The sequence below is a fragment of the Zerene cesonia genome, chromosome 25 (assembly GCF_012273895.1).
Source record: "Zerene cesonia ecotype Mississippi chromosome 25, Zerene_cesonia_1.1, whole genome shotgun sequence".
Lineage (NCBI taxonomy): Eukaryota > Metazoa > Arthropoda > Insecta > Lepidoptera > Pieridae > Zerene > Zerene cesonia.
The window spans coordinates 3,476,577-3,500,972 of record NC_052126.1 but is presented as its reverse complement, the minus strand read 5'-3'; the positions used below and the strand labels follow the sequence as shown (position 1 = coordinate 3,500,972).

Here is a 24,396-nt window from a genome sequence, read left to right as displayed (position 1 = left end):
TATTGATTTTGTATTTTAAATTGGTATATATGTATATTTCAACACCATCTCTTAAATTTCAACTATCTATCGCGGTTTACACACAGACAGACACAGACCGATAGCAAAGTTTTAGTAATTGGTTCCCGTTTAGCCCTTTGGTTGCGGAACCCTAAAAATCATCAAGAAACTTCCGCAAGTCGATAAATTAATGGTAACCTCAAGATTATCTATAACCCAGTATCCATATTTCACGAAAACCGACGGTAGTTCTTAGCCTCATCGTTTCAGTTAATAATTTCCCGTGGGACTCCATTCTCCCGTTTATTAGTATTACGGGAATGATTTATTTTCCTTCACCTGTGGCTAGCTTTGATTAACCTCAATCGCAATTCGGAATAATGGATCTTGTTATGCCATTAAATGTATTGTCGTAATATAATATCCAAGGTTCATTACGTGCTTTATGTTCTAGAACATTTTAAATCAGCTGAAAAAACGTTAACATTTTAATCAGATTAACTGCTTAGTTCGGCTTTGCGTGGGTCGATGGCATTCCAATTGAAAAACTGGTGTCCGAAATTTTTTATCAACCAAATTGCGTCTTAATTCGCTATTTATTCAAAATATCAGAATCAAATAAAGTAAATACATTTTAGTTAATTTTTTCTTTACAAAATTACAAAATACTAAACCGCTATTTAAATGGGACTACATGGCGGGCAGCAGCTTTCAACTTAAAAAAAATATGATAACCTCCATTTTAAAGTCGGTTGAAAACTTTATAAAGCTATAAATTGTAGAATCGACTAAACTGCCTTTCTTGCTGTATATACAGAGAACATACATATAATAAAATAAACACATGAAATCATTGTATTGTCATTGATTTTTTACAACAACTAAGTGTGAAAATCTCTCCGTTTAAATAGGGTAAAAATCGAGTCTAAATAAGTCGGTTATATACAAACCTACAAGCATACATACAGGTGAAGCTAATAAAAGCGCATTAAAAAGGAAATAATGCCTTCGCATGTCTTTTGTCATCTAGTTTTTAAAATCATTGACCATTCGCTCTGAAATGTCGTATCGACCCAATCAAATCTTTTCATACCGTTCACACTATCATGACTCGACATTTCCACCAACTGCGATATTCATATGGAATATTTTTAATGATCATTCCTTTTATGCCAACGGGACAGAGCTTCCAATATAATAAAAACTTTGTCGTGAAGCATTTTCGTTTTTAATAATTCGTATGGAAACACACGATTTGCGATACATTTAAAGCCTATACTGAAATATAAAATACATTCCAGTTTCTGAATCATACGATGATAATTAACTTAACGCACATTTTACCTCTTTAAAATATTAGTATGGACAGTATTATATTATCTGTAGTTTGTCGTCTTCGTTTCATCATGGGACGTCCACTGCTGCAATAACCTTCTGAAAGATTATTACTTCGACGAATGAAAGTCGTATATAAATGTCGAACATCATCAGCCCAAATATGTTCCCACTGCAGGGACACGCCTACGAGCTCTCAGGATATAACCACCGGGTTGTTCAAGAGCAGAGCAGATTATTTTCAAACATGATCAATTTAAAGTAAACTCAATGGAGAAAGGTTCATACTGAATAATAAATACCTCTTTATTTGTCCGAAGATTCCATCTGCTCTGAATAAAGCATGTTCTTATTTTCACACAAATAAACCTTTAAAACAATTACCGTTCTGAAAAACAATTTACCATATAATGCGAGAATCTAGAACGAAACACGTCTAGGGAACGTGGGATTTTTACGGCCCCACACATAAAACATAGGTTTTTACTCAACACGGCAAGGCTACGAATATAAATAGGTTATAAAGACGATATAAGCCCGCGGGAATGGTATTTGTTGAAACTATGGTTAGTCGCAGCGCGTCAACTTAATACAACAAACGCCCCATTTATCTGAATATATAGTACTTTCTAGAACACTACAGGGAAATTTTCGCTGTTCTTTCATGGATACTTTTGTAAAGAATTTGATATTAATTGCCAGTCTAGTGTAAGCGTGTTCGTGATAATCCTATCCTACTAATATTATAAATGCGAAAGTTTGTAAGGATGTGTGTGTGTTTGTTACTCTTTCACGCAAAACTTCTGAACCGATTGCAATGAAATTTGGTACATAGACAGCTGGACAACTGGAATAACATATAGGCAACTTTAGTCCCGATATTCCTATGGGATACGGATTAACGCGGGTGAAACAGCGGGGTGAAGTTAGTTATTTAATAACTTTGCTTTAAGTTTATTTATTTATTATCGGAATAGCAAATAGGACAAAGAAATCAAATTTGCGTTTCGCCCATGATTGTTCGTAGTACTGCGGTACAATAGCATTTTTATATGAATTATTTTTATAATCTTCTAAATCGACATGTTTAGAAGTAATTGGACATTTCTGAATATGATAAACAATTAACTCCATATGGATGTAGAACGATACGTAAGGATTAAGGAATCTGGTAAAAGTCTGCTAATAGCTGCCTGGTCCGGTTCTCGGGATGTAATAAAAATATAGTATTGTCTCAACTCAATAACAATCTAGGTTTTCGGTAGCTGGTTTAATCTAGCTTCTATTAGTATAGTTATTCAAGTCATTCTCTCAGCTTGTTTATTACTAGCCTTTTGCGTTTAGCTTGTCTACATAGCCAATGCATAGGATTATGGGTTTAAGCGTAAAGAAGAGACAAACAGATAGAGTTCCTTTTGTATTTATAATATTATAAGTGTAGACTATATAGTATGGCCAACTGATCGAGGTAAAGAATCTCAAAAAACTTTTGAGGGCATTTTTATTTGGTTATATTTTGTACTGTTTAAAACAATTTAAACTATTTGTTTTATTGTATATAAAAAGCAATTAATAAATGAAAACTTGTTAACTCCCTCTATCAAGAAATAGCAATTGGCACTGAAAACTCACGTAATATGAGTACCTACATTTAATTTTAAGTACAATCCTTTAAAACTCCCTCATATATGTTTTAAACACCCTCAAAAAACTGAAAAAATGTACAATATTCCAAACGAATACATCATAATGAGAATTTGTAATGCCCTTTATAAAACCACATTCAAATTTGTACAATAACCTTTATTTGCGAGTGAACCGGCCCCGGGCCATGATATATCCTTAATTAAAATCAAAATACGACGAATTTTTAGACAAATACAAGCTAATTATGGGAATATATTGAGATTAAATTTCGCTTCTGTTTACTCGTGAAGCTTTTATGTTATGGATATTGCGTGTTATTTGCTTTTGCTTGTATTTATATCCACCTAATTAGGATTAGCTGTTTCAATACCTTCAGTAAGGCCTTCCGATTTTTAGGGTTTCTGAGATTAACTTAAAATATCTAACCCACCCAGGCTTATGACAAATAAAGCTATACAATCCACCATGCTGGCTGGAGAAGGATGTCGAAATGAGAAAAAATAAGAGAAGAATTAACATGAAAATAAAAAGAATTAATAACACATATTATTATGAATCGTTTAGAAATTAAAGAACTTTTGAACATTTTACAGCGATCGTGGTCACGGGGAGACAGAAAGGTCAGTCTCCCCGTAATATAATGAATAAATCGCGATTAAAATCCGTTTAAAAATCTTTAATTTCCAAATGTGTAATACTTGCGTAAAATCAAACACAAGAAAATACTATATAATGAATCAGTCAGAGTCAGAGTCAAGTGTAAGATTTCTTATTTAAACTGATCAAATCTAATAAAACAATGTCGTACCACAATTTTTTTTCTAAAAAAATAACAACAAAGCAATATAGTACCTACGTGTGAAACAAATTTTAAAAAACTGTTGCAACTATAGAAAATCAATCTAAATCACGGTAAAAAAGAACCGACATCCATTCAAATATGGGAATAGCCTCTCGTTAGAATGATCGCTTGGCCAAAACAATTTCAACAATCACCCTCCCCTACTACGAAAAGAATATTAAAATAATCAAATATCATTCGAACTCGATCCCTATTTCATATGTTCTCGTTCGTGTACATGACGATAGAATACAGATTGTTCTAAAGGTTCATTCATAAATGTTCAAATAAGAACTTATTACTTCGTTTTAAACAACGATTTAGATTTCATTATTACGTAATGGTTTTGCGTTTATAACACACTGCCTTATAAATACTGTAAAGATTATCGATAGATCTAGAAAGAAATTATATCAATTTACAATACATAATAGATGAGATTGGAAATTATTGCATGATACAAATCAATAACTGATTTTCACGTATGTATATGATGGTACATCATCCATCTTTCTCCCAAATTTATAATATTAGTAATATTGAGACTGATAAATGAATTGTAAATAAGATAAAACTCCAAGATAATACCAAACTCAAAGATAACAGTAGAGTATCAGTTTATATTATGATTAAAAATGTAAACATCGACATGTAATATCCTTGTTTACAATAAGTCCAGTGAGTATATAAACAAGCCTACGACCCGCGTTTAATTCTTAAAGTTAAATTAGTTTACAACTGCTCACATCTACGGAACGTACACCTTGAATACAGATTTATCACTTTAGATTTTCTTTGAAACTTTTGAATCTACGCTTGTAAATATTTATGATTTTTTCATTGTGAAGTTGAAGGTTTAAATTGCTTCCTTGACTAGTTAGTAGAACAATTTTATTTTTTAACTCAAAACCCCGATAAACGAACTTAAAACAAAAAACAATGATACAAAATGATTTTTCTAATAATGTTACCCAAGCAAATTTGCAATCGATCCAGAGCAATAAAGCATAAATTAATAAATATGTGTTACCAAATGATTAGATGCGGCTATAGCAACAATATATTTACTTCATTTTCTGATTTCATTGATTTGTTATAGGTTGGCTTAATTCCTATCAATAAGAATAATGTTAAATCACGATCGAAATTCCTATGTTCAACAGTTCGAGAACCAATTGTAAATAGTTTGTTAGTCTCGATTGTAGCATATTGGAAGGTTGAAATATCCCGCCATTTTTCTCTATGGCAGTCGCGGCTGTAATTTTATACTCTTTCAACTGGATAGAGTGTCCTCTATGACATGGGGTCGGTTTGCTTAATTGGATTCTGTGTCTTGTTGTTTTTAAATTTTTGAAGAAAATATGTGAATATTAACTTTTTTTATGCCAGAGCGGACAGCTGAGCTGATGGATCATCTGTTGGTAAATGATCATCATCGCCCGGGAACACTTGTAAAGGTTGTTCATGTGCAAATGTGTAGCCCGGTTATAAAGGGTTAGGGATAAGACATGGATTGACGAAGGAAATACAAGCTTATAATGGGAAGTGTGAGGAAAAGGGCTGGTGCTTCGCCATATTATCATACAAAATACAGCAGTCGTCACATACTAAGTACGACGATCTTCTATTTACCTTCCCCAGTGGGAGCTGGCAAAATTCGTGCCCAAGCGTGCTTGACTTCCACGTTGAGTGAGATTAACGGAACTTTTTCTAGAAACAGATTATATATAGGCTATATTATTTTAAATTTTGTTAAGTAATGAAGTAACGAGGCAGACATAATAAATTTGTAGACGAAAGGATTGCAGCTTATGAGTAGTAAGTGTGTGTCGTCATTTGGAGAAGTGAATATTTATTATTGTATTCAAATAATAACTAAATAAAACTTCCGCAGTAAATTCCGTCAATTTTGAATGTGTTTTCTTACCTTAAATGCCTTTATAACTTATGTTCTTACAATCTACGAATTTCAATGATTAAATAGATAAACTAAACCAATAATACAATATTTTCCATTGATGTGGCTTCGATCAATTATTAAGAACTTTCTCCTACAGGTTTTCTATCTCATCAGGAGAGTTCCAAGTATTTGTAATCAGAAAAACATGCTATATAGATATTAAATTGCTTGTTTAAGGACTTGACCCACGTAACCCCCAAAATGTTTTCGTCAATTCGAAATTATTACAATTCCTAATAAGTAAAATGTTGCCTTAAATTATAATAAAAAAGAAAATCGTTGTTATTATTATTTCTATTATTCTAGTACATCATCCGCACCTTCGTTAACATCTCTTTTAGAGTACGGAGACTCTTCTCATAATTTTAAATATTTTCAATACCGCTCCGCTTTGTGGTCGTGCTCAAACCGTGGAGCCCGTCTCAATAAAATTACTTACCAATACAATAATTATTTCTAGTTCGAACCTGTAGCTCCAGAGATTATTATGATCAGTCAGTTTATAATATTCGTAAAGGTATGTTTCACTATTTCTACCTTTACCACTTGATTCCCTTAGTCAAAAGTCAATGACAATCAGAAGCTGGATTACATGCATGATTAACAGAATCTGATAAGATAAGTATTAGCAATAAAACAATGAATAGAATTAATTGAAGTGATCGATGATTTGTTTTATCGATACGCGATTTGTTTTCATGTTGCGTAAATTCTTGCAACTGGTGTTTGAGAATTTTCCGTATGTTATTTTATGTTTTTTTGTCGTTGTAATTATTGTCAAAAAATTTATATTGCGAATAAAATGTATTAAAGTGCAGAAACTAACGGAAAAAGCACCAAATCATTGTTTAGAACAGCGGTTTTCAAAATGTATATAGCCCTAATGATCGCCAACCTCTCAAAGGGGAAGGCACTATAAAAAGAAAAAAACCAACGGATTCTAAATCATTTTGTTAGCAGTGTCATATTATAATTATTATACTAGTTAGTAAGTATGGATGCGAATCGCGTGCAAAACCCAAACAAGCTAAGTGCTTGTGTGTCTATCGTGACAAAAATTGAATTCTAGGCCCACAACAGCTTTTATGCAGCAGTTTTGTTTGGACACATTTCGGTCATAACTTACAAGCCCGTGTGCCTGCTCCGCGAATGAAAGTCGAAAATATGTCTCTACCACATGCGCCCAAGACTTTTTTATTTGCACCGTGATGGCTAAATGGATTCCGTGCGGTTTAAAAGTCCTGTCCACTATATACGAGTGAGGGTAACTTTAAAATTGTGTGCCTAGTGATATTGGTTAAGCCGTCAAAGGCCGGATTGGATGCGAATGTAAATAGGTTTTCTAGATGGGTGCAGCTGATAGTTTTTACGTGATATAACGTCCTAATGTTTCGTATTATGTTCCCGAAATTCCCGCGTTTTTAAGCACAGAGTACAATGTCAATGTTGCCCGATATAAGTTATATGGAATATTGTTCGTGTTTCTGTTCGAATGGAACTGACGTTTTTGTTTTCATAAAAAAGTTACTTTAAAAATGTCAAATTAAACATTTCCCACAAATGCCCGACCAGCAAATATTTTTAAGGTTTCGGGTATACATTAAACTCAATAAAAATCCCAGTATTATTCTTATCAATTGACAATTGTTAGTGTAGTATCAATAAAACTAGAAGTTCATTACAGTCGGTGAGATATCAAAGCATTGCAATACAATCACAGCTTAGTGTAATAATAAGATAAGGCGTTTCTTTAAAAACACTTGGATATGTTACTCATGAGTTTGTTTATGGAAAAAAACAGGAAATGTCGGTATTTCAATTGGTTATTGTTTTAATGTTTGTTGGTGCTGTTACAGCCAATGAAAGTGAGTGCAAAAGTATAATTTGAAGTATCATAAAAATATTTAATAATGTGCAGGTAACCAGAAAATTAATTTCAATGATAGAACGCACACTTTTCTTACCAATAGATATGAAGGAAGAAAAAATTGAAACCTATTTAGCCTTTCTTTTTGTATGTAAAAAATCCGTACTAGAAAAGTTTGTTTTTGTCCTTTTTAATGCGTTGACAACGGAACATTTTTATAATACGTTTTTTTTTTATTAAAAATTGCACAAAAAAACAGCCGATAGTGTAACTACCTACACAATATTAATATTTTTATGATTCTTAGCGCAAAGCAATCATTTCATATTTATTAATTACTACTGTTATTTCACCAGAAAAGATAGTCTGTTACTATGGCACGTGGGCAACATACAGAAGTGGTAATGGAAAATTTGATGTTGGCAACATCAACGCAGATCTTTGTACACATTTAGTGTACACTTTTGTTGGAATCAATTCTCAGGGAAATGTTGTTTCATTGGATCCGTACCTCGATTTACCAGATAATTGGGGAAGAGGTGAGTGGGACGATTGTTTATTACTTTTAAATTAAATTTTGAGTAATTTCGAACGCATCATTAAATCGAGTTATAGTATAGTTGCCCGGAGATTCGTTTTCTTTCTCACGCTTCCATATGCATTTCTTCTTTCCCATCGCCAGTCATTTTCTTATCCTTTAACCCATAAAGCGGTGGTAAGCTCAGTTGCCTGCAAATATAAAAAAAGTTGGGATATAGTTTACGAGAATGTTTTACTATGAATGCAAATCTCTATTAGCGATTTATTTAATTGTTATTAAATCATTTATTTAATTTGTGGCATTGGCTTGTTTTCTTAGAATATCATCTATTGATCTATAGTAACGGTATCAAGTTGCTATGCTTTGTAATATTTACATCAAAGTTAGTTCGCGGCCACCCCGCGGCTTCGAGCAACAACTTTTCAACTTCACTTCAGCTATTTCTTAACTTTTCTCTTTGAATATTGTTTTCTGATAAATTAGCTGGAAAACCTTCATAATAAAACAAACGAAACATAATACTTCTAATTTAAAACATAAAATAATATCTATGAAAATAACGACGTGTAACACCTTTTCTTGGTTTTTTAGAAATATGTACTGTGATGATACATTCTAAAATTTACCTGTAGGTATTTTAATTCGAGAAATTATGAGTTGTAAATTTTATTTAACATCATAAACATAAACCCACAGCCGCAGTATTCAATTCTTAGTCAGTGATCAAAACACAAATATCTCTCTGCCTGCACCCGAAAGCTCTCACCAACATTGTTAAAAAAATATTTCAGATAATTTCCGTATTTTCAATGCATTGAAACAAACGAACACAAAGCTGAAAACTATTTTAGCTGTCGGTGGCTGGAACGAAGGATCAGCAAAGTATTCGATTGTGAGTTGTTTTAATCATTATTATAACACAAAATTTGCATTCTATTTGAAGTATTGCTTGCTTTTACATGGCTAACTGGGAATAAATTGAAGGAAAAGACAGTCCTAAATGTTAACTTTATTTCGTTTACACCAGATGGCAGCAAGCTCAGCCTTAAGAAAGAATTTTGTATCGAGTGCAATCAAAATGATTATGACCTATGGTTTCGATGGTCTTGATATTGACTGGGAATATCCTAACCGGAGAGACTCCGTGAATGGAAAGGCTGATATAGACAACTTTACGAAATTACTAAAGGAATTGAGAACAGAGTTTGACAAATATGGTCTTTTATTAAGCGCTGCTGTAGCTTCCACACGGGACACCGCATCCTTATCGTATGATATACCAACTATAGCGCAGTAAGTTTTTAATTCTCATTTTTAATAGGACTTACCTCTTTCTACATTTATTATTAATCTGATATTTTCACTTTCTTCTAAATATTTGTAACAAGTCAATCAAACAATATTATTCTTATTTTTTATGTATTAGAACTATTTAATTTTAATTTATTTAAAGAAAGGCTTACCAACTGGATACATAATTTCTTGTTAAAACTATTAAAATATACATCAACACATTAGTAGTATGTATCTAAATTATAGGTAGGCACAGCTTTACAGCTTTATTCAGTAGTTAAAGAGCATGTTTCTATACTAACCAGATATTTAGATCTCTTGGGGCTAATGACTTACGATATGTATGGTCCATGGGATACAGTGACTGGGCACAATTCACCACTACACAAGGGGGAAGGTGATGAGCACGAAATCAGAGAAAACCTCAATACCGTGGATGTCGCAGTAGAATATTGGTTGACGCAAGGTATTTTCTATATAATTTCACAAAGATGATTTGCAGAATATTGCATAACTAGCTGCGCCCCGCGGTTTCACCCGCGTAATTCCGCAACCTGTAAGAATATCGAGATAAAAAGTTACCTGTATGTTATTCCAGTTGTCCAGCTATCTACGTACGAAATTTCATTGCAATCAGTTCAGTAGTTTTTTCGTGAAAGAGCAACAAACACATACACATTCTTACAAATTTTCGTATTTATAATATTAGTGGGATAATAGGAAGGATAAAACCGTTAAAATATGTAAAACTCAATAATAAATGACTTACATACATTAATGATTTAATTTTACACATATCAATTTATTTAGTTCATTAATTTTAGATTCATGAAACTGTTTCGTATGAATGGAGTATATTTTCTTACACTAATACTGATTCAAAACATCGTTCAGGTTTTCCACCAGAAAAACTGGTCATCGGTCTACCATTTTATGGTCATACTTTCACATTAATAAATCCCAATGTTTATTCCGTGAGAGCACCTTCATACGGACCTGGTATTTCTGGCCCATACACCGCTACCAATGGAAACATTGGGTATAATGAGGTAAGCCAAATTCGATTTTAAGCTGCGCGACATAGGGCTTAAAATTTACATGGCAACATTTTAAACAAAATACCGCTTTTTAATGGATTACTTGAAATATTGTCATCAAGCTGGCGAGTCATGCTCGCTAAATTATGCTGTTTTTTAAACTTCGTACCAAACAAGCCCCTTTATTTCAATGATAAAGTTCAGTGTCTCTAAACTAAACGCCCCTTAACTTGTACAACTCTAACAAAAGTTGACAACTCAAAGGACCTCATTTACAAATTAAGAACTTTGATACATTTTGAAACGGGGAACGGACTTAAAGTACGGTAGTTGAATACATTTAATTAACATTTTTTTCATAATCCAGAGTTCGAAAAAAACTACGTCAGCTCAAGTAGCTTGTTTTAAAGTAATAAAAATAAGGTAATAATTATTATAACTGAACTTTACAAACTCAAAATCTTCGTAATGATATATTTAGTCTTCAAATGTCTTCTGTAATTATCCAAGTACCTAATTATGCCTATAGTAAATACCACAGATAAAGTTCAGTCACGAATCGTATGCGTAAAGTTTTACCAAGTTATATTAATTTATTTCGAACTGTGTACTAGAATTAATTTCACATTATCACTGTCAGCTCTTATAAATAATATAATTTCTTCCAGTTTTGCAGTCTGCTCCGTGAACAAAAATGGAGCATATATCAGGATAGCTTGGCAAAAGTCCCGTATGCTGTTCAGAACAGAAACTGGGTTTCATATGACGATGTAGATTCTCTTATTGCCAAAGCAAAATACGCTTTAAGTATGAACATTGCTGGGGTTATGATTTGGAGCATAGAAACTGACGATTTCCACGGCATATGTCATAACGAAACCTTTCCTCTTTTGAGAGCGGTTAAACGAATACTGTCTAGCTCAAACTCTAGTGGCACTACCGTAGGACCAGTGCCAACTACACCTCTTTTGTCTAGTTCCACCACATCAAATCCTGTAACCACACAAGTGCCAACTACACAACATAGTTCAAGTTCTACTAGTTCTGTTACGTCATCGGGTTCATCGAGTACTATGATTCCTAGCCCAACAACTTCAGGTATTCTTTCTAGAACATAACATTTTGAATTATGACTCAATCGATAATTTTTTTTACGTTTCTCGTGTTGCTAGATGTAAAGAAAGACTGATTTGACTTCATAAACGAAAACTTTATTACTTCCATGCTATTGAACGAACTTGACAATGATATAGTTGTCAACCTTGAGTCATACAAGAACCCACTTCAATTGAAAATAGATAAAAACAAAAAATATATACATATAGAACAATGAACAGCGATAATATGATTTATATGAACATAGTATTTATACAGCGTAAATAAAAATAAACAGTAATTTTTTTTAAATTCAGAGTCAGTGCAGTAATTTTTGAGTTTCTTCATTGTTTTCTGTTATATATTCAGTCATTATTCAAAAGTTAATAATCGACATCACGTTTTCTTCAAAAGATTGGTCTTTAAGCGATAAGGTCGCCTTTATGCCTTTTGCGTTAAGTGTTTGTGTTTTGATGGTATCTTCAGTGCCAATAAAGGGTTTTAATTCATGCATACAAACGTACTAAATTTGTTTATTTATAATTGAACGTAAGTCTCTTTATAAAATCAGTGTAATGAAAAACATCGTATAACTAACTCCCTAACAAATATTCCAGCTTTCGATACATATCGTAAATTTCTGCTTGAGCGGCGCGTGAACAGTTTTATGTGTTTGCCCTTTAATACTTAAAAATAGTACCTAAAATTTAAGTCTATTCCCTTTTTATTTTTCTTGCTATAACCCTATCGTTGTTTTCAGCTCCAACAACTCCCAAAAATGATTTTACCTGTAAATCAGCTGGAATGTTCCCAAATCCAAAGGATTGTGGATCATTTTACGTCTGCATACAAAACTTAGATGGCTCATTCTTTCCAAACTACTTCAGCTGCCCGGCAAACCTGTATTGGGACCAAGAAATGATGTCTTGCAATTATCCTTACGCGGTTTCCTGTACAGTATAAAAATACATCTTTTTAAAGTAACTTATGACGGGCCATATAAAATACAAATGAATGAGTATGACGCACAAGATGCCTATGTTACAAAATAAATAAGCCACCGTTCTATTTAGTCTTTACTAGATTCAAGGATCATGTTCCTACTACCATTTACATACCTTTATTTGTAAAATAATACCGTCGCTAAGCAGATATAATGTTATCAAAAACACGGGAAAAATATTCACTTCAATTTTTCAATTCTAATTCTAATTTTACATGTTTTGCTGATGCGCATGTGTTTTTAATACGTAGTGTTAATGGTTATTTTATTACATCGATCTGGACGCATTGCATAGAAATTTCTTACAAAAAAGCGGCCAGCTCGCGCCAAGTATGGATGCGTGTCGATACCTACATATATGTTTTGAGGATGGGTCCTTAACGAAACTTTAAGAGCAACGTTAAAGACTGACCAAAGTATATCAAAATATATTATCACGACAGGCTCATTTGATTCAAAAGATAAGTAACATAAAAGAATATTAAGCTCACATTACCTAACGTTGTTATCCAATAAGGCATTATCCTCAAATGTAAGGTTAACATCAAACTTTGATCCGATTTCGTGTTTTAGACAGTTCAAATGTAATCCGATGGTTTTGCCTTAGGCTGCCTCAAAATCGGAACAATCTCTTTGTATAACCTTACATTATATTATCTTCTCTATTATTATAAATCTACGATAAAATTGAGCGCGAGCAAAACATGGAAATACAGTTTTTGTTTCTTGTTTTTAACTTTCCTAAGTTACAAATCAGTCTCACAGTATGCACTTCTATGTATATATAATTATTTTGATTAAATCTATTCGTTATTGACTTGACAATGTTGACTACTTCAAGTGCTCTATGTGTTTTATTGCTGTCTTTCCCAATTTTAATTGTTTAAAGCTATTGAAACCGATGCCCGGAACATTGTTCTAAATTTTACACTGAAGCGACGGTAACGACACCTTCCATTTCAGAGTTAAGTTGGTGTCACTGTAAATGTTGCCTTAAATTGCAATATTTTAAGATTATTATTAGGAATTATGTATATTATATATTATCTGGCTACAATATATACGATCTTTGTGACTATCATGCCACATGATATTAACAAAAACAACGAAAAAAGCCTTGTTTGCAATCAAAACATGTTACGTGAACACGAGTATATCCTAGCAGGTCTGCCAATGCGGAGCCTTCATAATTCCGAGCTTTCGAGTGCACACAATCTGAATATGCAACAAAGAGATATCGGACGAATTAACATGATATTATAGGGCATCCCATTTACATTAGCATCAAATGGAAATAAAGCCTGGAACAATTCCAACGATGATTTCGATTTCTCGACGTTTCAAAATGATCTCGGCGAAATGCAAATTACGCGGTGCTAACGTACCTTGCCTTGTTACTTGCGATGTCGTTTAATGCATGCGATATTTTATCTTGGAACATCCTTTTATCCTTCTAATATTATAAATGCGAAAGTTTGTAAGGAGGGTGTGTGTTTGTTGCTCATTCACGAAAAAACTACTGAACCGATTGCTTTGAAATTTGGTACGTAGACAGCTGGACAACTGGAATAACATATAGGCAAATTTTTATCCCGATATTCCTACGGGATATGAACTTACGCGGGTGAAACCGCGGGCCGCAGCTAGTTTTTAATAAGGCTTTTGTTAATAAAATATGTGTGAGTAACGATAGTGACAAAGAGTTGGTAGTTATAGAAGCGATCTCAGTGTTTAGAGTGCAAGATATCAACCAATCATTTCCTGCATTGGCCGCTGAATTCTGCAGTTTATATTTTACAGATAACGTCTCTATACTTTTTGTGTGAATAAAATGTCATGTCAATATAAATAAATAATAATTTAATGCATTGTTTACGATGCATTACTCTATAGTAATTTTATCTCATGATGACGTGGTTCAACAAACACAAAGGCATAATTATTATTAATGATTACTGTCGACTATGAAGATTGCTGTAGAAGCGGTTTACATCGAGTTCCCAATTACACAAAAAATTACTTTTAAGTTGAAATTTCGTCATAATCCTGCTAATATTATAAATGCGAAAGTTTGTAAGGATGTGTGTGCGTTTGTTGCTCTTTCACGCAAAAACTGCTGAACCGGTTGCAATGAAATTTGGTACGTAGATAGCTGGACAACAGGAATAACATATAGGCAACTTTTATTCCAATATTCCTACGGGATACGGACTAACGCGGGTGAAACCGCGGGGCGCAGCTAGTATTATTTATTTATTTTATTTATTTATTTAATAATTAAGTATTGTATAAATGTTAATCTTTTTTAGTTTTAATCACTGCGTACGCCACATATGTTAAACATTACCTGTATCGTATCTTAAGTGTTTCTGATACCAACTGTCCATTTATTTAAAGTCTAAACATGTGTTTTAAGATAGATCGATCAATGTTTTTAGCTCGTGTTCAATTTAAACCTTAAATTATAATTTTCATACGATTCTACTAGAATAGTATTGTTAACTGTGACGATGTATTTGCCAATAAAAATGTATAAGAAAAAACCATCAACGATTTGTCGTATGCACTAAAATATCCTTCAAACTGCAATTTGAGATTCAATCAGTTTCTTCTCAACATTGTCGTCTTCGATTGATAAAAACTGTGTAAATTCATCGGCTTTGTATAAATAGATAAGATTTTTCTTTTGCCTCGATTTTAATAAAGGTCCCTGATATTAATTGACATTCAATTTTCATTTTCCTTTAGCAACGTTTATTGATTTTGAAGCATCTTCGTTTTATAGAAACACTAGCTGCAACCCGCGGTTTCGGGATCGAATATCGGGATAAAATGTTGCCTATATGTTATTCCAGTTGTCCAGCTGTCTATGTACCAAATTTCATTGCAATCGGTTCAGTAGTCTTTGTGTGAAAGAGCAACAAACACACATATCCTTACAAACTTTCGCATTTATAATATTAGTAGAAAGGATATTAGGACTAGTAGGATAGTGCTGGCAGATTGTATTATTTGAATACCAATCGTTACGATTTTTTAAACTTTAGAGGTGCCGCATTACATACATGAAATATAGTTATACATGACACATGACATATAGTTACAGTATAGGGGCTGAATTTTTTCCCATAATTAAGCTACAGTTAATTGAATATTAAATGTAAACCATACAGCATCAATAACTAGAAATTTAATAAATGTCGTGAATCTAAGTAGTCTAAGAAGGTTGTAGTTGTATAAATTATTGTGTGTGTTCGAAAGCTTTATGTTAGCAATTCTACTAAAACTAAAATTCTACGAAACCAGGTTATGATTGCGATGAATATCATTCAAATTTCCTGCTTTACTTTATTGTTATTACTTTGACATTCAATCTACACACCAATAAATTCTAAAATTTCCCATATATGGCGCATTAAGATTATAAAAACCGTTGTAAGATTATACATAACTCGCGAGATACGAACTGTCAAAAATTATTATCTGTAACATTTACTTGCAATTCACCGCAATATGTTTCTTTAGATAAAAAATAATAATAACACAACAATAATACCAAAAATACACTATATACATTTACATGAATCAAACCTTCGACCGAACCAAGTCCGTTGGGGGACATAGTTCTAAATTTGTATCTTAAGAATTTACCGAAGCAAAATGTTACCAATCACTAACGTGTAGTCTAACGGTGTAAAATTGAAATGCTGACGTATACAATATATATAGACACATTTCCTGTTATTAAAAAAATTCATATGAACAAGGAAGTTTATGACAAAACCCCATTTTTTTCACATTGGTGCGACTGCAATATGCGTTGCCATTTAAGCCTCTATTTACTTCTTGGTGAAAAAAAAATCGCTTTGCGATATAAATAAATTGGTAGGTACAATAATTAAACCCATATTAAATTGACAGTTGTTTCCATTATTTATTCAAAGACTAATCAGCCAGTCCACAACGCATTTGTTTTTAATTCATATCCAGCCAAAATGTTTGGCTAAATCGGTATTTGAGGTATGTACACACTGCGGATTAGTCGTAATCCGTTCTAAATAGTCTGTCATCCCTCTTACATGTACAACGGCTCATAAATTATGTTATTAAACACCGCAGCGGCAGCGTCGTTCGCCAGCAATTAAATATCAATTTTGCATTCATTTATCATTTTGTGTGTAAATATGTTGGATCTTTGATAATGCTGCGTTCGAAATTATCAAAGTTACGTACGTTTATTTGAACTATCTGCTATGCGTAAATTATTTATTAATGTACAAGAATTAATACAAAATTACCTGTTAAAATTTTTGTATTAATTGGTCTCTCATCGTCACTAAAGATTCTTAAAAAAATATCATAAAATGATCTATCAAAGCTAGCTATAGCCTATAATCCTCCTACTAATATTATAAATGCGAAAGTTTGTAAGGATGTGTGTGTGTTTGTTGCTCTTTCACGCAAAAGCTACTGAACCGATTGCAATGAAATTTGGTACGTAGATAGCTGGACGACTGGAATAACATATGGGCAACTTTTTATCCCGATATTCCTACGGGACACAGACTTACGCGAGTGAAACCGCGGGGCGCAGCTAGTATTGTATATTTAGAAGTGCATTCAACAATCGTCTAATAAAATATAATTAATACCCGTTGTATTTTTGTTGTTTTTAGCAGCAATTACGTAGCCCTGTTAAACCGAGGAATGACAAAACACATCCAATGAATCCACCAACAAAGGTCTGTAATTTATTGGAGCCCCTTCGTTATAATGAAATTTAAAAATGCGTCTGACAATCGAATTGGGTCAAAAGGAATTGATGTCTGTGCTATTGTATCATTTTACATTGTAAAATGTTTTGTATTTAGTTGTTATTGGTAGTACGGAGATATTATTAAATCACTAGCGGTCCGCCCTGGCCACGCCCATGGTACATATATCTCCTAAAGCCTTCCTCAATATTTTAAACTGAAAGAATTTTTCAAAACGGACCAGCAGTTACTGAGATTAGCGGGTTCAAACAAACAAACAAACTCTTCAGCTTTACAATATTAGTACATATTATATTATGATCAATATACTCGGCCATGGCCGACTCCTCGTACAGTGGATAACACTTGAGTGTAGAATCGAATTTCTTAGGTTCGATTCCCGGTAGGGACTCACAACAACGTCTCAGTCTGGTAGGACACAGAAGACTTTAACTATTGTCCTTAAAGAAAATAAAGTGTAACAGGTGAATATTACCTGCCCCATACCCCACGGGATACGGGACATCTCTTTTATTTTATACCATGCCATATAAGAAAATAAGCAGTGGAACATAGAACGTCCTCCTTTATTCAAGTGTTTGTCTGTCATTCTTTCACGTCAGAACTGAGTAATTTTTTGAGATGATTTTTATAGTTACGAGGCCGATGCATAAAAAATATACGTAACTTTTTAACACGGTGAAATATCATATAATACATATCATTCCCACGGTAATTTTCTCAGATACGCAGGTGAAGCTTCGGGCGGATAGCTAATACGAAATAAAGAATATAAAAGAAGACTACAGATAAAGCATAAATTAAAACAAGAACGTTCACCTTTCGCGTCTTATCTGTAACTGTATCTACCTCTATATTTACGATTCTTCTCTGGAAACTATGAATAAATAAACTTGAGTTCCGCTTTCGTTCAGATCTCGGGGTATAAAAACGTAAAACCAATTATGCTCGTAGACGGTGTTATTCTACTGAAGGATAATGAAAATTATATTTTATTGTTGCTTTGTGACCTATTAATAGCTAACAAGATTCTTGTTGCCGCTTTATTTATAGAAGAACGTTTAATGCGAACTTTAAAAAAATATACTTTTATACTAACCTAACTAATAACCTTATCAGTCGCAATCTTATTATCAAAGCACGGTTTTGTCACCAAAATAGCAGATTTCATTTACAGGTGGTTCGATTATCGTAGATAACCTCTTGGAGATAATTGAATGTTCCGGATTCTATTAGAAATGTCAGGAAGCGCGAAATTCCGTCGCTCTAACTCTTTCATTCCTCGCTGTGATTAGCCGTGAGATTCTTTTATTGAGGCTTAGAAAGAAAGGGAGGGAGAAATGAAAAATGTTTTGATGTAACAGTACTTTAGCGAAGTTTTCTCTGTTATTTTTTACGATATGTGAATATAATGTATGCTAACACCTCTTATGTGTAGCTATTGAGCTTTTTGGATTCACAAAACGGACTACTTCCAAATAATACACACTTTGTAATAAAAAAAAGTTTTATGAAAATCGTTACACCCTAAGTTTAATTGATAAACTCCTCTTTGTTTTTGAAGTCGGTTCATAAAATTGTTCCTAAAAAGGGAAACTAAGTTAGCTTAATCTGTGCTGCAGTGCACACACAGTGTCGGTTCTCAGTGGGCCCAAGACATTGAACTACTAAGCTCCTGTCAATTTGTTACATTATAGAGCCTAAGCCCCCGTCAGTACATGATGACTCCATACATGTAAGATTGCATGTGCTACCATCCAATTAGATCGCGCGTGATTGGCCGATCGATTGAGATTGCGTAAGGTACTTCTGGATATTCTGAGAACAGAACATGCATTGTCCAAATATGGATTCAACACGGACAACATTTTAATGTGGGAGGCGAGCACGTTTTGGTATAAATTGGGCTAAATCACACCGGGGACTATAACACCCGTACAGAAAACCAGCTTGAAATAGTAGATTGCCATTGTGTTACGTACGGCGAGTGGGGGAGACGGAGGTTCGATGCCTTTTCCACACCCTTCCCAGTCAATTCCTTCTTCCCAGACGTCAATTCTTTCCTTATACCTTATTCATTAAAGTGGCAGCGCATTCGTAACAACCTCTGCGAATGTGAAAGGATGGTGGTGATCGCTTACCATCAAGCGAACCACCAGCTCAGTTATCCCCAATGACATGAAAAATAACAAGATAGATTTGAGTTATCACAGTTCTAGAGCATACGGTATTCTTATATATCCTACGCCCCTTGTGAGGTATGGGGCAGGTGCATTGTACATCTGTTTTACTGATCGACTCTACGATAAATAAGTTAATCAGCAATGTCTTTTCTGCCAGACGGATACATTATTTTGTTAGTCCCCACCGGGAATCGAACCCAGGACCCGAAGGTCCAGGACTCGAAAGTCTATGTGCATTTATAGAAATAATATTAATAGTATACTTCATATTTGATTAGCTGTGCCCCGCAGTATCACCCACTTCTTGTGTTTAATACGAACAAATGTTTTTTGTGTATCCACTATCGGAATCTAATCTACTATAATCCCTTGTTCCTTAGATAAATTAATATAAATTTTTATTATATTGATTGTACGGTATCTAGATTAAATATTGATATAAGATCTATAAACTTCGTTAAGCTTTAGTCTCGAATGTTCGCCATGCAGAACAGCTGTTTGATTTATCCTTCGTGTTATAAAACTATAAATCAAACATCACACATCATCGTTATTTAAAAATGTACGTATTGGTATACAAATAGAAACAGTTTTTCAAAAGAAATGTTATTTTTTAAAAATAACTTTGTGATAACCAAGCCACGTATACTCTATAAGGCTTTTAAAATTCAGAACAGCGTCTCAAAAATAAATCGCGCGTTAGAATTATATAAGAAAATCCTTCATTAAATTCTAACGTTAGGTCCACACAAATCCATCTCGTCTTCGGCCCATTACACACATTCCAGTAATCCCATACCGACAGCCAATGCATTGTAATGTGACATTATTCGCTCGGCCAGTTTTATTCGGTTGGACAAAACTCCGCCGGGATTCGTTTGACCCAGACGTCCTTACTTTCTTAAGTGTAATGCTGAATAGGATCGGTTAAGAAATAATAAGGTTTTATGAAGCAGTCGAGCATGCTTCGGTATGTATTGAATGAATCAGCTCGCATAGGCTACAGATCGTTGCCAATACTAGCGTGTGAATTAAAATGTGTTTCGTACGATGCGTGAGGGAACCGGTTTGTATCGTTTTTCGTATACTTCCTAGTATTTTCCTTTAAACTCCCGATCAATTACTTTTAGTCATGTAAAGTCGGCATTCCATATGCAAATTTGCATGGGCAATAATGGCAATATCCTCTGCCCACAATACAATGAGAAAAATAAAATTGTATGAAGCTATTTTCTATTTCATCGATTTTATGAACGGATAAGATGATGGTTTCTGTGCCTACCGGATCGTGACTTTTCTTGTCAGACCTCATCGGGAATCTAACCTTGCATACCAGACCGATACATCTTTTGTCAGTCATCGTCGGGAATAGGACCTAGCGGTTACGACCATGTGTTAACCACTGCACCAGAGTGGCGGAAAACTTAACGAATAAGTCACAAAAATATTTGCAACCCTATTATTAAAATTGATATGCCTATAATTTGGTTGTGTAAGAAATTCGTCAATACAATTAGGAAACGTCTCTCCCATTGTAACTTCAAATGTGCGACCGGCAGTCCCGCAGCCCGTTTGTCAACGTGCCTCTTTTATTGGGCTTGTTAAAGGTTTTCCTTATTTTTTTACTTTCCGCTGACTCAATAACGTTTGAAGAAACAAAAATGAACGACTTCCGAAGTTTTCGTATTGTGGTATTATCTTTACGCTAGATTGGGGTAAGATTATTTCTTGGAAAAATAAAGGTTTAGAAGAAATCTTGGTGTTTATTGAGGTTTCTATAGTAAAGGAAACGCAAACGACTGGATTTATTACTATATAAACACGAGGCAACTAAGGTCGTCCCACCGACCACGGAGACAAAACATTTAATTTGTTTACTGATTAGTTAACTACGGTGGCACGTCAGTACTGAGCGATAAATATAGTTTTATTTTGCTTGGGTTGTAGGCGTCCATTATGCCGCTTTATAGATTTTTTGGGAATACAGATTTCCCACCATAGACATATATCTGATTGCTTTGCTTAAAGCTTCCTGCTTCTGCTTTTCCTTTAATCCTAATCACATATAATCATTTAACTATCTTTATATACCTTGATAAATATCATAATTTCCAAATTCAACGTCCAGAGAACTGTTCTACAAATTGTTTGTGAGTTTGAGTTCAAGCTTTCATCAGCTATCTACAATATCATATATTCAATTTTGTTATGCATTGTTAATACAAACAAAAGATCCCGAGACAGCGTGCTCAATTCGTATACTTTTAAATAGTCCCAGGTGCCGATACCAATTGGAAGCTAAAATAACATTGCAACGAGCAAACAGGTCAGATGGAAGGAAATATAAAGGAAATGTCGCTTCACTTAATGCTTTTTTTAATTCTAGAGGCGCTTGACTGTAGCGACCTACTTATTCTCTAATGTAATGAGGTTGAATTAGCTAGATGCAATCTCTTATTCATGGGTTTTGTAAAGATGAACTATCGGTAAGCGTTGTGTTCTATTATGTTCTTTTAACAGCTTGTGTTTGTTAAATGTAATGGTTTACTCGACTAGTGGTTATCTTGGATTCTATGTTATCATTGTAGGCTTTTATTCCCCAATGCTTGCAACGGTCGTAAATGGTAAAAGTATACTGCCACTGAAAATTATTATTCTATTGTCCGTCAATCAACTTGGTGTTTGTTGTATTTTGTATTGCCTTACAGTGATTTTTTAAACTCCGCTCCAGTTGTCCCAGGACAACTGAATCAGAAACCTGTGGAATATAAACCATTAGGTATGTCCGTTTGAATCTAAAGGTAAATCAATCCTATTTAAAATATTGTTTTGAAGAAAACTGATGGGTTATTTGTAAATATTTATCCTGGAGTCAAATACTATTTCTTTTACTAAATTGTCCTTTATCTGCTCATGTCATCGTGTATGCGAGTTTTTGCCTTGAAATAATACAAATTGCTATGTTTAACAAATAAACAAATCCGCCTTCAAATTGTCAGAATTAGATCAAATATAAATGGGGCCACACAGGAGGCACCAGCTTACAAATCGGTTAACAGCAGTAGAAAATTCTGAGTGAACAAAAAAAAAACAGTCGAATTAATAATCTCCTTCTTTTTTTTCGTCAGTTGAAGAAAACAATGACATTGCTGATGAATGAGAATTTGTGGTATAACAGCTAGTGATACAATAAATAAATTTTTCGTCACGTAAAATATGTAAATAGGATACAAGAATGGATATAGACACGCTTGACCAGGCCCTGGGGCTAGTCAGCCGGTAAATAACAATGTAAATGAGAGGGTTTTGGAGACAAAGGCTGAAATGGGATCACATTAGGACGTGTTTTTACGTAATATCGTGTTCTGAATATCATTGATATTCAATTTTATCAAAATAACTGACTTGGGAAAGAGGGTTTGGGTCCATCTTACAGATTCATAAGAACTTAATGTGGACTAGCCGCTAAGAAGTCTCTTGAATCACTCTATCTATTACAAAAATCCGTATCAATATACGTTGCGTAGTTGCGTATTTTTAAAGATTTTAGTATAAATAGGGACATAGGGGTAGTGCCTCTGCGAAGGTGTTACCCGCTTTTAAGGGGTAAAGGAAAAGGAAACGACCAGAAAGAAGGAATGGACTGGGACGGGTGAGGAAAAGGAAATGGGCCTCCGGCTCCCTCACTCACCGTACGAAACACAGTGGCATGCCACTATTTCAAGCCGGTTTTCTGTGGGGGTGTGGTACTTCTCCGGTGCGAGCTGGCCCAATTCGTGCCGAAGCGTGCTCGACTCCCACAATAAAAATGTTTTATGCTATGTACATCACTACATTATTTATTTCCTATGTATTATTTATTTCCTTGAACAGATATGGGAACGAGAGAAAATTTAATGGATCCTCCCCATATTTTCCTGTAATCGAGATTGAGCCTTTACTCTCTGGATTTAAATCCAAATGAATGATACATTCCGTATTTCGAAAATATTCTTTACCTTATAAAACTGAACATGTAAGCAAACAATTTTCTTTGCGTAGAAATCCGTTTGATTTCATGTATTATGTTTGTCAAATCGTAATAAGTAGACGTACCTATATAAGTTGACATAGAACTGGAGATCTCTTAGTTCCGTTTCAATTTATCGATATGAAAAGTCAACACTAGTGTATCAGATGATATAGGGTTGTCGACGCGCGCGGTGAGACGGAACACTACAGTCTAGTTGGTAAGTACATTGCCTATAGCGCCACACTGTAGACTGTGGGAGTTTGATAAAACCCACGTCCGCCTTTGAATGCGCATTATATTATGTTATTATATTATAGGCATTCTCCACTATAAAAAGGGACCTGCTTCTGATATCGTCGTTGTACTAGGTGGTAGGTACAAGATTACAAACGAATTTGTTATTATGTAATATGTAAACCATATAAGATATGTAATGTAAATAATAGTTTCCATACACTAATTTATTTATTTGATGATAACAATACAATTCAATATAGTATTGATTGATTTACGGTAGTTACCTTAGAGTTGGGTTTGGCTGTCAGAGTCGCCCGAGCATATCGCACAGTCTCTTTTGATGCAGCTTGCTTGCTTGCTGGATGCCTTCCCTGGGATTTAGACGCTGAGGTTCTTTCGTCCGTTTTTCACTGGCAGGAGGAGACAGGGCAGCGTCAGATCCTAGAAGTAGGTAGGCGTAGAATCCGACTGCGTCGTCAAGCGATAGAGGCCTGGGCTAGAAGACTTGCGAACGCGCAGTATGGGATAGTATCCATTCAGGCGATACTACCCGTCTTGAATGTGTGGATG

General features: G+C 34.1%; 1 protein-coding gene across 1 annotated transcript; it reads left to right on the top strand.

The window, feature by feature from the left end:
- Nucleotides 1-5,295: 5,295 nt before the first annotated feature.
- Nucleotides 5,296-12,579, top strand: LOC119836588 (chitinase-3-like protein 1). The gene is made up of 9 exons (XM_038361969.1): nucleotides 5,296-5,317; nucleotides 5,881-5,901; nucleotides 8,007-8,189; nucleotides 8,983-9,083; nucleotides 9,219-9,484; nucleotides 9,790-9,950; nucleotides 10,379-10,533; nucleotides 11,190-11,553; nucleotides 12,377-12,579. Exons 1-9 carry the CDS (start codon nucleotides 5,296-5,298, stop codon nucleotides 12,577-12,579), a joined length of 1,476 nt encoding a protein of 491 aa, XP_038217897.1.
- The last annotated feature ends 11,817 nt before the right edge of the window (nucleotides 12,580-24,396 follow it).